Source organism: Sardina pilchardus, chromosome 19 (genome assembly GCF_963854185.1).
Source record: "Sardina pilchardus chromosome 19, fSarPil1.1, whole genome shotgun sequence".
NCBI classification, from domain to species: domain Eukaryota; kingdom Metazoa; phylum Chordata; class Actinopteri; order Clupeiformes; family Clupeidae; genus Sardina; species Sardina pilchardus.
The window spans coordinates 32,040,076-32,054,973 of NC_085012.1; the positions used below are offsets into that span (position 1 = coordinate 32,040,076).

Consider the following 14,898-nt stretch of genomic DNA (forward strand, 5'->3'; position numbering starts at 1 on the left):
AGGACTTCCTGAAGAATTACTTCAGGATCCGACAATGAACCTGGCCCTGAGTGTTAACAAAGGCATTAGAGTGCCTCCAGGCAGCACATGTTTTGATCTAGTGAAGACTCACAAGAGAGCCCCAGGAGAGGATGAGTTGGAGGAACAACTCAAAATCTTATCCAAAGAGGTGACAGAAAAGAAAATACCACTAGATCAAGCCATGAGAACTGTGATACATAAAGGGGCCAGTGCAGTACAGCAAGAGAGATTATTAAATGCGATACCCGGTGGTACACCCCTAGCTGCAGGTTGGCCATGTTGGAACTCAACAGATAAACAACAACAAATATACATATATGATAGGAGATCAAGCGCTAATAAGGCGAGAGCCAAGCAGAAGGAGTTGGAACAACAATACCCCTCCTCTCAAGGCTAAACAAAAATAAGATACAGATAGCAGGTTTAAACCCACTATTTGGAAAACTGAAAACCAAATGCAGTAACTGCGCCAACAAGGGAACCAAAATGTACCCCATCGCTGTTAAAAGGCGAGGGGAGTGCTACTCCACTGACGTTGCGGTGCCCCTACTTACTACTACATTAGGAAATAAATAGTTTCTAATAACAACAGACAATGCAATGGGAGACACAAAGGTCTACCCATGCAAAAAAGCAACAGCAAGGGTTATTGCCGATCGCATGGCACAATATTTCACCCACCAACAACCTCTGTCATTGAGAATAGACAACGTAACTTAGTTCCTAATCAAAACAGTATTAAACTTACTAGAGGAAATGGGCGTTCAAGCAATATTCTCAATGGTATACAAACCCGAAACAAATCGCAAAGAGTCATGGAAAGAGCAGTGAGGTCAGCATAAGAGTACATAAAAGCAAATGCCACCATCAACTGGGACAAGCCCAGGCAACTGATGTTGCTAAATGAGTACTTATCGCAACCAGAACTCTCTAAAGCCACAAAACACTCATATGCAGGGCCAACGACCACTTCAGTCCTGCTCCACAGAGAGCAGACGAGAGGCCAGGGCATCAAAAACACAAACGAAGGTGAAGACATTGTAGTGAACGTAGCAGGTAACGTTGTGACCTTAGCAAAGACAGGCAGGGTACATCTTTCACACATACGTTTACAAAAATGATCACACACTCAACACCCACACACACTAAGCCCAGGTGTCTTGCCCAAGGACAACTTGTCGTCTCAGACACAGGGGAGGGCTCGATTAAGCTGGGCCGAGGGGACCCCTCGGACCCAGCTGGGACTCTGCTTAGATGGACAACATACTCTCCAGGGGAAACTCTGGACCACAGAGTAAAAGAACCAAAAGATCCAGATACTCTGGATCAAGATGACTCTTTACTCCCAATCATTAACGGGAAGAGGAGCTCAGAGTTTGACAAACCTCCCCCTGTCCCCGACTGTGAAATCAACTTTTACAGGGACTTCCCAGAAAGTCACTTGGATGGTTAGAGATTGGGGCATTAGCCCAGAAAATCTCGCACAAAGCAGCCGAAGATGACCTGCTGGAAGCCTGTTGAACAACATCCCCCAGACAAGAGGTGAGGTGACTCAAACTGAAGTTGAAACGAAGACTAGAACTGTGACAGTGACGGGAGAACACACACACACCCGTCACAGGAAGAAAAAATCGAGGCAGCTGGCTGGCGTAGATTCGACGCACTCAAACCAGAAGTAGGTCCATACGACGCCTGCATCCTCGACCCAACAGACATGGCCAGCAACCCAGACGCAACAGGATCGACGTTTCCACGGTTCCAGAGGAGGATGTAGAAGGTGGTAGAAAGTGAAACCGTGGAAAAGTATGATTGTACCCATAAGGTTTGCCAGAAATATATCTAAAATAGACTTGCTTGATACCAGCTTGCTCTAAACCAAATAAAAATGTGCTAATGCAGCAATGATAGATAAACTTATATGAAAATAATATTTACTCAGATTTTCAAAGTGTGATTCTGTTTAAATAAAAACATGTAACTTTACTTGGAATAGAAGTATGATTTTGCAATAGATTAAAAAACTGTATTTTTTACTTAAACTTTAAAGAGTAACTGTTTAGACTTAAAATGTATTTTTCCTTGAATTTGATAGAATGTCTAATCAAAAGATGTGTTTTAATTCAGCTTATATAGTATGTCATGTTTAATGAAATGTGCTTAGAATATGTATAGAGGAAAAAGCTTGTAGTTCATGTGCAGGTCTGAGTTCAAAGCAAGGTCACCAGAAAGGGAAAAAAGAGAGACAAAGACACTTGGTCGTGTCGGAGCGCAATAGGTCTAGACTTGGGCGTGAAAGTAGTATAAAAGGTCTCCTTCGCGGGGACTTAAGGTTCTTCTCCTTTTTCTTTTGGACTCTGAACTTTGCATTTCGAGACAGATAGAATTTTTTTTATATTGTATTTTATTTTTAATAAAGTCAAAGCCCTAACCTTTTGTTAGGGCATTGTTTAAAAGCCGCCGAGAGTTCTTTTTCGTGTTTCCTGCCTCCCCTGTGTCAAAGAGAACATCGACCCTCTCGCAAGAGGCGCAAGCCTACAGAGGGGACCTAGTGGGTAAGTTTGTCTGTGATTTGGGCTTACTTTCTAAGACACCGTTAATGGGCAAATACTTACTGCACAATGCACTGACACATACAGGAGTAGCGAACTCAGCTGTGTATTTAGGAAGGAAAGTTCTATACACCGTAGCGGTCACAAAACCAACTAGGCTTCGTTTAACAGTTGTATTTCTGTAAAATAAGGTCTAAATGCATACCACACAAGCAGGGATATGGAAATCGGTTTTTAATAAATAAACTTATGTAAAAACTGAGCACAAATTGTTACAAATAAAATCAAAACCTGTGAAATGTCATGTATAATATGCAGATTCATCCTTGAAAAATTCATATTATCTTTTTGCACTGTTAGTAAATTAAACTAAGTTTGTTGTGAGCAAACAACTTACTTTAACTTATTGAAAGCAGATGTGTATTAATGACTGAGAATTTTTATCTTTCAGTAATTCAAAATCATACTAGTTTAGATTAACTGAATTATTCTCATAGATTGCAAAAGGTCTGTCACTGGAGAAAGAAAATACATATGTGTGATCAGCTTTGATAGTGACTGTGAAGCTTTCTGCGGTCCCTTGTTCGACAGACAACGTCTGCGATGCGGTCTCTGTGACCGGAGGTTGACCTCAGTAACCATAGTCAAGAGTCAGCTGCCATAAACACAATCTATTTTCTCCGAAAGTGTAAAGACACTTTATTATAGGTATGATTGCAGGCAATAGGATCAGCAGTGAAAAAGGACTAGATTAAAGAGAGCCTCCTAAAAAGTTTCACTTGTTGACCCCAGAGTCCTGATCAAGGATTTTTGGTCCAAATAGAGAAAGTCTCTCTCTTTTGCATCAGTCCTTTCGTACATCCTAAACCCGTTGAAAAGGGGCCCCTGCAAAAAACACGATACTGACAGTCACTTCCTCTTCTGCAAGGCAAGATTTGCAGAGACAGAAGAGGAAGCACACACTCTTTAGCAAGGCGAAGAACTCGCAGAGTCTAAAGACAAGCATACTCTTTGGTAAGGTGTAGTAAAAAAAACAGAACCCAAAGACAAATACACCACACCACTCTTCTTGAAAAAGCGAGAGCCTCGCTGATTTTTGAAGAAATACACACACACCCACGGAGTAGCGATCTCAACTGTGATTGTAGTAGCCCTATATTCACCAGAGTAGACACAAAACGCAACACATTCTTATTAAACAAATTTCTTCTGCATGAAGCATATTGTCTCCTGGTTGCTGTTGGAGTTACCGTTGGATGCAGCTTGCATTGTGATTTGTTCTAATGGTATCCCTGGACAATTAACCCGAGATCCACTTAGATAAACATAACCCTAGGACCAGTGAAAATCCTACACTTTTTGGTCATCCATATCCATCCTTAAGTTAAACCCTAAGGGAGGATCACACAAAGTGGGTACCAATCAACTCCAAATGGTCTGAAACATACTCCTACATAATATCTCAAACCACGATTTTGGCCTCAACACTTAAGCAAATTTCATTTTTTTGTTTTTTCCCATTCGTTTCAATGGGAAATAGTTTTTTGCGAACAACTCTTGAACGGAAGGTCGTAGACTCAATCTCATTTGCTCCATCAGACATAATTCGACCATGACGATCAAGCAAGAAGTAAATGTTTATTTCTATGACCTTCCGTTCTCTAGATATAGCCTTTTTAAAGTTTATTTCCTGTTTTAAACCAACTTCCGGTTATCACAGGATATTAGGGACACAGTGGGTTCAAAGGCCATCGTAACAGGGTTAAACATTTCACAGTGTTCTCCCTCAGTATCTCATCTGTCTTATATTACATTTGTAGCCTTGTGTGACTTGATCCACTTGGCCATTTAAGCCCCTCAATTTAGTTGCCTTTTTCATTTTTGACAACTTTTGGACATATTTTAAGGGATCACTAAAGAGTAAAAATGGGATACAACATTTTTATCCTATTTACAGGATGGCATTCTGATCCCTCAAACAGAAAAAAATGGGTTTACACCCCATATTGTCCTCCTAAGAGGTTCATACAAATCAAACCAACACCTCCTTCAGCCAAGACTATTTTTCATTTTTTGTGCTGTGGGGATATTAAAATGGACAGGTTGGATCTACCACATTCACATGATCTACAAAGTGCCACACTATTGCAGAAAAAAAGAAATGTTGGATTTGCATTTCATCTTGTCCTTGGAAAAAGGCAATAAAAGTGGCATTTTTAGGAAAAAACGCCATTTTGGCCAACTTTGAAGGCTCATAGCCTCGAAATACGAAAACTAACATTCTCAATTTTTTGTCAACATGTTCTCTTACTCATGGACTATATATATGTAGAGTTTTAAAACTGTGAGTGCTAGCCATTCATGACCATAAGAGAACAAAAACAGGTTTTTTTTTTCATTGCTTTCAAAACAAATATGGGTTTGTTTCGATGAATAAGTCTCCAATGGTGGGAAGGACTGTAATTCCTTTATGATTTTGGACAACAACACAGTGTTAAAATTTTTAGAAAATAATATGGTAGCCTTAAGAGAGGAGAGGGGTTTAAAAAAAAGTGGTGCTCATTAAATCCAGAATTTTCAGCCTTTTTTTAGGACGCGTCTAACCACATTTGAAGAGCCATATCTCAGAAACTAAACAAGATACCCAGCTAAAATTTTGGTTTTCTTCTAATGAGACATGGAGGAACATTTGGACCAAAAATCAGGAAAAACTGAGGACCATGGTGTCGGACCTGTTCCAACTGATATGGAATTGCCCATATTTAAGTAAAACTGGTCTCATTTGCATATCTAAACATCACATTTCAGAAAACTTGCAATACAAAAAATATTTGCCTTAATGTGAGTAAACAACTGTGAAAGTTTCAATTTGATCTCCACAGTTTAACATTTTACCCATTTCACCTGTAGTAAATCCCAATGGCAAAATGCATTGGGAATTGCTACCTTTGACCTTGAATAAAAGTATGTTCCACTCAATATAAATGGGTAGATTTTTTATTTGTGATGCAGGAGGGTTTAAGGATCAATAAAAAGTATGAACCATTACTATTGCAATTAGTTTACGTTTTGGCCCTTTTTTGAGCTAGATTGACTGGCCTATTAGGCTAATAGAACATGTTCATATGGAAATATAATCAACTTATCAATAATGGAATGGCTGGTAAAAAAATGTAAGCAGACAGATTATTTTTCAAGTCTAATTTCAGCTGCAGTATCAAACTATAATGCTTCCCAGTGTGGGGACATTCATTTCACACACTATTAATAGAAATGCACTGTTGGAACACCAATTTTTTTCTTCTCACATTCAATATCCAACTGTAAATATCTTCAGAATACTGATAAGTGTATCTAAGTTAGGTGTACATAATATGTGCTACATAGGCTGAGATGTTTAAACTGAATGACAGCAAAAAAAACTGACAGCCAATGATATGCTTTCTCAGTCTACACTCGTCTTTGAACTTTCACGATTGCTTGCGGATTCAAAGGAAGTGTCCATATTTGGATTGCACACCTTTATAAAGGAGAAACGCAGCTTTCCAATGACCCCACGCAGGATATGTTTTGTATCAGTCACAGTCGTAGTGTATGAAACGTTAGAATGCTAACTTTTGGCGAATTCAGAAGAAATATATCCTACAGACGTGAGTAGACAAAAGCTAATGAAATAAACACCTAAATGTGTAAATCGGACTTTGTTGTTGTAGTAGTGTGAAAGAATACATGCAAACCGAAGCAAAACAATGTTCACACCTGCCGTGTCTCCTCTAAGTGGAGAATACTGCTCCTAGGCTACTGTAGGCTATGTCACTGCTTGTTGACATCTTATTATCATGTAGCAGCCTATGGTCGCTAAGGTTTGATTCTTTTTAATGTCGCAATTGGTTATCTCTGTTCTGTTCAGCTGCGCTTGTGGTTCAGCTGTGGGCACGCAATTAGCGGCAGGGACGGGCAGCGATGAGCGCTGTTTACGTACCCTAGTGAAGTGACAGCTCAGTAAATTCCATGCAATATGGCAAAGCACAGCGTTCTTTGCATAATAAAAACTCATTATTAGCGCTTTATCCAGCCCTCACTGTTGGCCTTTGCTACTGTAGCTTCATCAAACTTTGCTAACTCAGCTCTGTGATGTTATTACAAGTACGTGCGAGTGCATTTGACCGGCATAAAATCGGCAGATCTCAGGCTGACCGGCTGGTCGCCGGTCATGGCCAATCACGTGAAAATCGTCCGATTCCAATCACCGGCCGATCTATCGGTGCATCTCTATAGCAACAAATAACTATTAACACAAAGAATGAGGTGCTGACGAAAACACCCAGTGTATGCTGACGAAGTGCGTTGAGGTGAAGGGAGCCAGTCGGATGGATCTGAGGTGGCTTAGCTGGCAGCCCAGCCCTCTGAATCAACACAGACTCACACACCTGCACCACCTCACCACCTCCCCACAGAGAAAAATCAAGGAACCGCACAAAAGGCCGTTACCATACAGGTATAACTTAACATACACTGCTCAAAAAAATGTAGGGAACACTGGTTCATAAGAGTATAGCATCAAGTCAGCCACACTGGTGCTCACTGCCCAGAACCTTTGAGCTCAATTAGAATTTGTCAAAATTGGCAGGTCCACCACTAGCGCCCTTTACTTTTCCGAGATGAGAGCAGGTTCACCCTGACCGCAAGTGACATACATGAAGGGGTCTGGAGATGTCGCGGAGAATATCATGGTTGTGTCCAGAAGTCAAGCGTGCACGCTGGATAGTACCTTCTTGTCAGTAGCGTCTTAGTTAGTTTGCTCCTCAGTGTGCGTCCCTACCTACATTTGGACAGCACTAACTAGTTGGCGTCACCTGACTCGGGGAGGTGGGTGTGTTGACGATTTGCATGTCGTGCGGAGCTTGACCTGCGCTGCGCAATGGATTATGGGATATCTGAGGGCAAAAAAGATGCATCGATGCACGCTTGGAAATCACGCCAAACGAAGTACCCAACTAGTGAGAGCGCTTGACTTTCGGACAGTCTATTCTGACGTAACTTCCGGAAAATGCACACTGCCCAGCGTGCACGCTTGACTTCTAGACATAGCCTATGCTGCCTGCAACATCATTCAGCATGACCAGTTTGGTGGTGGGTCAGTAATGGTCTGGAAGGATACACAGAACAGGGCAGTGACACAGGTCCCTCTAGGGGCCATCGGATCTTCAGGTCACCCTCATGAAGTCTGCTTCTGACAGTTGGCACGTTTATATGTTTTTCTGAATTAATTATTCGGTTAAAAACACATAGTGCTGTTCACATAGGGCCAATTCTCACAAAGAATCTCAAGGCTAAAAGTAGCTCCTAACTGGCAGATTTAGGAGAAACTAAAAACTAAAAATGATGGTCATGTCAGTCACAACTTTAGGACTTCTATTTTTTTTTACCAAGAGTAAGTCACAGAGTATTTTAATGTGAGAAGTAGCACCCAAGTCTGAAACAGCTTAAAGTATAAAGGTCTCAATAAGACCTTAACCCAGGGAGTAAAAATGGTTTTACAGACACTGAGGGTGTACTAAGACAGCGCTAATACCGAGTTTTCCTATGCGCAGAATGCGAACGCTGTGCCTTGCTATATTGCGTGGAATTTTCTAAAGCCTACCTTACATTGACAGACTTTGCAAAGATTTGGAAAAGATTTTTGAAAGACTACAGTCTCAAACCCTCTCACATCTAAAGACAATTCATTGAGTGTATAGTCACAGGCCAGTCTCAGATTAGGATTTTGCAAAGACTGTGGGTCACTATTTACAAGACTGCTACTAGATTCCTTAAAATTATTTCCATCGTGCACTAGGCTACACGTCATCATCAACAGGAACTCATATGATAGCCTACTCATTTCAAAGTAATTTTTCACGTTTCTGCAGCATTGTTTCATGTGTGACATCACTAACAGATATAGAGTTGTTCTGTCACGTAGAATAGCCAACTAATAAATTATAAGAAATTAAATAACAAATAATCATATAGGTAACAGCTGTCGCCTATTTTGCCCCTTCCTGTTTCGTGTTCGACCGAGGTCACTATTGGTTTTTAATGTTCACGTCACTATTTGCATGAGCCACGACTGAAAAGACTTCCGATAATATCAAACATGTTTGATATTGTCGTAACGGCAAAACTAGAAATAGACTGACTCCGACGGACTTAAAACCGCTAAGATTGGCACCATACACTGAACGATTTAGATGACGGGAGCGCGCCGAGATTCTAGTACAACTCCCAAGATTTCCGCCCTATTTTGGAAATTTAGTCGCCGACTGTTAAAACAGACCAAAATCGTGCAATGTAAGCCAATCTTTAGTTGACGGGAGCGCACCGCGATTCCAGTACAACTCCCATGATTTCCTCCCGATTTTGGAAATTTAGTCGCCGACTGTTAAAACAGACCAAAATCGTACAATGTAAGCCAGCCTTAAGCTGTCAATTCATTACGCTAACAGCGTTCTTCACCGCCCGTCCCCGCCCCCTCTACAACGCCAATTGCGTGAGAGCTGAACCACAAGCGCAGTTGAATATTGCAACATTAAAAAGAATCAAGGTTTAGCGATCTTACATGATACAAAGATGTCAACGAACAGCGACAGACAGAGTAGGCCTAGTAGTTCTACTAATCCACTTTAAAAAAAAAATACTGAACTATTTACTGCACGTATACTAGGGCTATGACTTAATACTTAGTGTAACAGATTGAGAAGTGTGGGATGTGTCGTGAAAGAGACAATACGATATTAGAGATGTTGCTATTGTAGCACAGGCTGGTTTGGTTTGTTCAGTTTACTACTAGGCTAGTTGCCCGTGTTTGTTGCAAAACTAAATGGCTTGCTTTGCTTGCTAGTCTAGCACTTGCTAGTTTTGCTACTACTAACCTACTACTACAACAAGATACTTTCTTGGCTAGCTGACATCGGACACGTGTGAAATGTGTGTGCTTTGTTTATGTGCTGCTCACGAGACTAGCCACCCTAGCGCCCCTGGTGCTATCCCAGGGAGTGTTTGCGCAGGCGCACAAAGTTTAAGCGGTGGCGGGGTCGGTTGACATCGCAGCGGTGTTTCGCTGTTTGTCGTCGGCTGATCTCAGCCAACGTCAGGAGTCGAAAGTTGGGAGTTGGCTCGAGTCTGGGAGGTGTATCTGGGCCTTAATGGGACAACATTTAATTCTCAAAACTCTAGCAAAAGGTCTCCTGAGTTCCTAAAAAAATCCACATTCATTCATTTTCAACATATGTTGCCTACTGTATGTCTTTTTCGCTGCTAAATATGCGTTTACGAAACTTGTATATGATCACATTTTACACAACATTCCAACTTTTTCCGATTTGGGGTTGTAGACCTACAGCTGGAAGTGTTATGTTTTTGACTAGACAACTGGCCTTATCAATCCCAACCCACCTGAGACTGAAGATTTTGCCCACGTAGCTAGGAGAAAGATTGGGAGTATATCCCTCCTTATACTCATGCAGTAAGACTGACGAGGGCCTGGTGTACTGAATGACAATTGGCCTGTTAAAGCCCAAACCACTCTCCTATGATTGCGTACACACACACACACACACACACACACACATACACACACAAAAATGTATGCTCAAAGAAATGCTTTCATGAGTGTTTCAAAGAACACGCTACCGCTTTATAAAATGAGGTTATTCACCACCTCCCTTATCTTAGAGCATAAGTGAGCAAAAACATTCTTATCTCCGTGCATGTCTTAGTGCAGCAGCGCCAATGCTAGGTTAGCTTAGCATAGTGAATGGAATCATATGTTGCCAGATAGCATGTTGTGAGTAAAAGTGACCCACAAGTGTTGGCACTGCTGCACTATGACAATGCATGCACAGACACACATATTTAGTTTTGCTCTGCTCACTTATATGACCTTACTGTACTGTAACTGACCCTAGGCAGATGGGTTGGGCCCTTGAGTCGTGGATCTGTCCGAGGTTTCTTCCTATATCTATCTATTAAAGCAAGGAACGTCTGTCTGTGTGTCACTCTGTCTGTCTGTCTGTCTGTCCCACGCATAACTCTCAAACCGCTCATCCGACTGACCTAAAATTTGACACGGGTATTGCTAATGCCATGCGTGAGTGCAGTGTGAAGTTTGGTCGTTGTTGGACAACAAATGACAAAGATATCGTTAAATTAAGCGAAATACAACTCTACCGCAATCCCACAATTCTACCGCTCTCGCACTAGCCACTCCCCCTCACTCTCACTCCAGCATAGAAACAAAAAAGCCCATTTCGCTGACACTCACGTTGCCAATCATGGAAATTACTATGTCTCACGTAAACAACGGACCGTTTCAAGATTGTTCATGTTGGATAAACATGCTGAGTCTCTGACACACATGCACCCGGCTGTTACAGTCACATGCACCAGGCTGTTACAGTCACGTAACGTTGCATAGCTTAGGCCAGAGCCATATAAATTACATCTTTATATCGTTCTGGCTTAGGCTACTCAACAACCGCGGTTGCCTAGCGCTTCTGTTGCCTGATCAGGCCGACACACACGTCGGTACCATTCTGTTAGAATTTGCATTTAAAACAGCGGCTCTTCACTCTATCTGGACATCGGCTACAGGCTTAACATTCATTCAAACATCACTCCGAGTTCATAGCACTGGCATATGGCCATGGTCATGCGGTTAACTTTAGACTATAATTTCCCAACAACAGCAAAAACGCACGGGTATGTAACATGTGTCTAATATTGCCATTAGCTGCAACTCAAACGCCTTTCCCCTTCACTTTTTTACTTTGCAAAGACAGTAAAAAGCTCTAACTGCACGGGCCTGATTCTACATCATCACCAATCTAACATCATCTACCTGCATCAACGTCATTGGGTAACATGTTTCTTGGAAAACATTGTGCACGGGCACTGCCCTAGTGTATCCCCAATTCTAGGGAGTTTTTCCTCGCCCCTGTCACTCATGAGCTCTCTGAATGTTAACACTGTAAAGCGCCATGAGACATATGTAATGTTTTGGCGCTCTATAAGTGAAATTAAATGGAAATTGAATCAAAATCTAAATCTAGGGGAGACAGTGAATAACTCAATTTTAGAAAACGGTGGCGTGTTCTGCAGGCTGAGCTGCTGATCTGCTAATGACAATCTTTCAGCTTGTGTGTAAGACAGAGTGAGAGAGAGAGAGAGGGAGGAAGAATAACCTGGATTAGTTGTTTGATGGAGATGACCCTGTAACTCAGGCTGCTTTGTTGAGTGGAATTCACCTTGATAGCCATTACCACTCCCATGTGATCGCATAGCAAGGCGGTCTGATGGTCTATGCGCTCGTTCAAATGGGCAAACCTCATCAGATCTGCAGAGAACAGGTATACGGATATGGACAGATGCGTCTCAGTCTGAACAGCTCCCAACACTCAGATCGGATTTGACTGTTGTGGAGCAACGTTACGGCTATGTCTTTTGACCATGTTATATAAAGTGACTTAACAATACTCAATGCTAAATAGAGCATTATACAGTCTCTGCTCTGTTTCTATGGAAGTTGCAAGAATCCACATTGTTCTATTAAATGCCGTTAAATAATTAAATAGTCTTCCAACAGTTTGAAGTGGAGCTTGCCACCAATTAGTTTCCTATTTTACATTCCCATAGGATTACTTAGGGGGTCAAATACGTCCTTCCCCCTAGCATTTAGGAAGAACATTCATTTATTTACGATACATTCTTCAATCACAAAGAAAATTGGTGAAGCCTACTTAGCGGTTTTATTTTTTTACTCATTTTTTGAAGTTCAGATCAATTGTCAAATGATGATTTTATATTCCTCTTTTTAGGCAACTTTAGCATGGTATCGAATACATTTTCTCCCCACTGTATTGTTCAGACTATACTGTTCAGTATTTCGTTAAGTTATTATGTATAGAATTGAGCTACAGTTCAGTAAAGTAGCCTTCAATATGCCTTTACATAAGTTTTGGCCTTTAAAGGCCATATTTCATTTTAAATACTACTTTTGATTAATGGGTATATAAAACACTCGATATATGAATATCATTTAAGAAAAAATCTCAAGATGTTGCTAAAGGACAGTTTTTGGTATTTGATGGAATTTTAACGTAATTCGGTTGATGATGGAAGGTTGGGGACAAGTTCAGCCTGCGCTTATTAATTTGAATGCATTCTATGGAAATCGCAGTCACACTTTCAACATAGAGTTTGTATATTTAAGCTTCGAATTCCGTCACATAATTTATATCACAGCTACCTAAGAGTTTACCAAAAATAACAACGTTGTCCAATTTTATTTTTATGCATTTTTCGGAATTTGAGAGGTATCGTTATGAGGATAGGCTAATGTGGGATAAATTTGATATGTTTCTCATTGTATTAACCATTTACTATGGCCTACATATATAATTAACTCTAGTTGCCATCCTGGCCTTAGGAATGTGAGGATGGTGACCCCATGATGAACCCATGGCACACAAACACAAACATGGTTGAGGAGTTCTTGTAAACATTCTTATCTCTGTTAATTACCAGGTGGTTAAAGACTCACTAAAGTGTATCTAGTGATTTTCCATGTGTGTGTGTGTTAAGGGTATAAGAACAGGCTTCGCCCACAGATGTGTGGGCTTGTTACTTTGACTTCATGTGAGTAACATGCTCCCGGTATCGTGAATATATCTGCAGTCTCACACCAGTTGTCTTGGAATAATTTTGACCACACTAACTACTGCAGTTCAAATGGCAAGAAGCATTAGCATTAGCATTTCGCTAGTTAGTTTTAACTTTGCAGAGCTGTTTTAATACTGATTGCAACTACTGTTATGAAGACAGTTTGTGGCCTGGCAGACGTGAAGGCAGTGAAAGCTAATTAAATACATAGTCCAAGCGGAACGAGTGGAGATGGTTTCCTACCGTTTCGCAACTTCCCGAGCTAGCAAGTCAAGCTAGTGTACAGACAGTGAAGGGGGCTTGTTCTGTACCAACATGACGTAATAGAGTGCATTGAGGGGGAAAGAAGAATCATTGTAAACCTATGTAAAATAGTATACTTTTGTGTATTATATTCCGTTTTGTGACACCCAACAACATCAAAAACAATGGATAACAGTTTGAATGGGTAGTACCAACAAGCTAATAATGCAAATTTGTTGGAAAATTAACTTGCAATACGGCCTTTAAGTTAAATAACATCCACTTAGAAGCTCCTTGGTTTGCAGGACTCATGTTTGGCGCTGTAGGATTTTAAAAAAGTGATGTGAGTGAAAGGGCGGCGCCAGGGCTGTGTGTATGAGTGGGGGACAGAGAGATGAGAGTTGGGAAATTGCGTGGCTGTTATTTCAAATAGCATAATTTATTTTAAACGAATCGGTTAACCGGTTTCAACCGGCTAATGAGCCTCGGTGGTCGGTCAAGAAAATTTTTAGTTTTCGCCATCCCTAGTATAGTATCGTGGTTAGTCATTTTGGTATCGTGACAAGCTTACTGCCATCTGCTGGCCTAGATCAACCTCTATTTCCCACCCTGCTCCATTTACCAAAGAGCCGGTTTTACACCTGGCCTTCGTGGAACGAGGTTGACCCCCCTGACATACAAAGTTAATTTGCTTAACATCTTTACTTGCTGCTAATGAATTAACTTCTCTCAGCTTATCCTCAATTGCTGCTGCTAAGCATTTCAGTACTTGGTTGTGACGCCATGTATAGCGCCCCTGGGTGAGACTTACCTTGCACCCTGATAGGATATGGTGGAGGCTGCCCACACACAAACAAAGTGTACATTTATCATCCTCACCAAACCATTGACTTAAAGGAGAATTCCGGTGTGAAATTGAGCTTAACTGTACCGAAACATGTTAAGGTGTACTCACACGTGTTGTAAGACGCACTTTCACTCACCCCCAGCATTCCGAACTCCTCCGTTTTCAGCCTAGCTTACAGTAGGCTTGAATCTATTAGATTGGGCATTACGTAGCCTATGCAGCTAAATCGCTATTTTTAAACCATTAAAAAGGTTCCAAGTAACTCCACACTGCATTGGTTGACTTCTGAGGGTCCTGACATTTAAAACGAGATACTTAGAACTTTGGAAGTGCACAGGAAGTTTATTAAAAAAGACTGTTTATTCAAGCAGTACCTTCATAGAATCTCTCTGCTGGGCGCCATCTTGTGGTGAAGTCGCGATAAGTCGACTGACGAGCACAAACGAACAGGAAAGACAGGGGGACATATTGCAAACATTTTGAGCTTTGTTACTCATCATGCTCATGTAGACAGTATAACTATATATTTCCTATGGA

General features: G+C 41.1%; 1 protein-coding gene across 2 annotated transcripts in view; it reads right to left on the reverse strand.

Annotated features, from left to right (window-relative positions):
• The window catches only part of LOC134066228 (cation channel sperm-associated auxiliary subunit beta-like), a 195,924-nt gene that overhangs the window by 88,175 nt on the left and 92,851 nt on the right, over window positions 1–14,898 (reverse strand). For both annotated transcript variants that reach the window (XM_062521483.1, XM_062521482.1), the window contains exons 16-17: window positions 11,795–11,946; window positions 10,008–10,141 (exon numbers count right to left, since the gene is read on the reverse strand). In XM_062521483.1, the coding sequence (XP_062377467.1) occupies window positions 10,008–10,141; window positions 11,795–11,946 (286 nt within the window). The remainder of the gene's footprint in view (window positions 1–10,007; window positions 10,142–11,794; window positions 11,947–14,898) is intronic.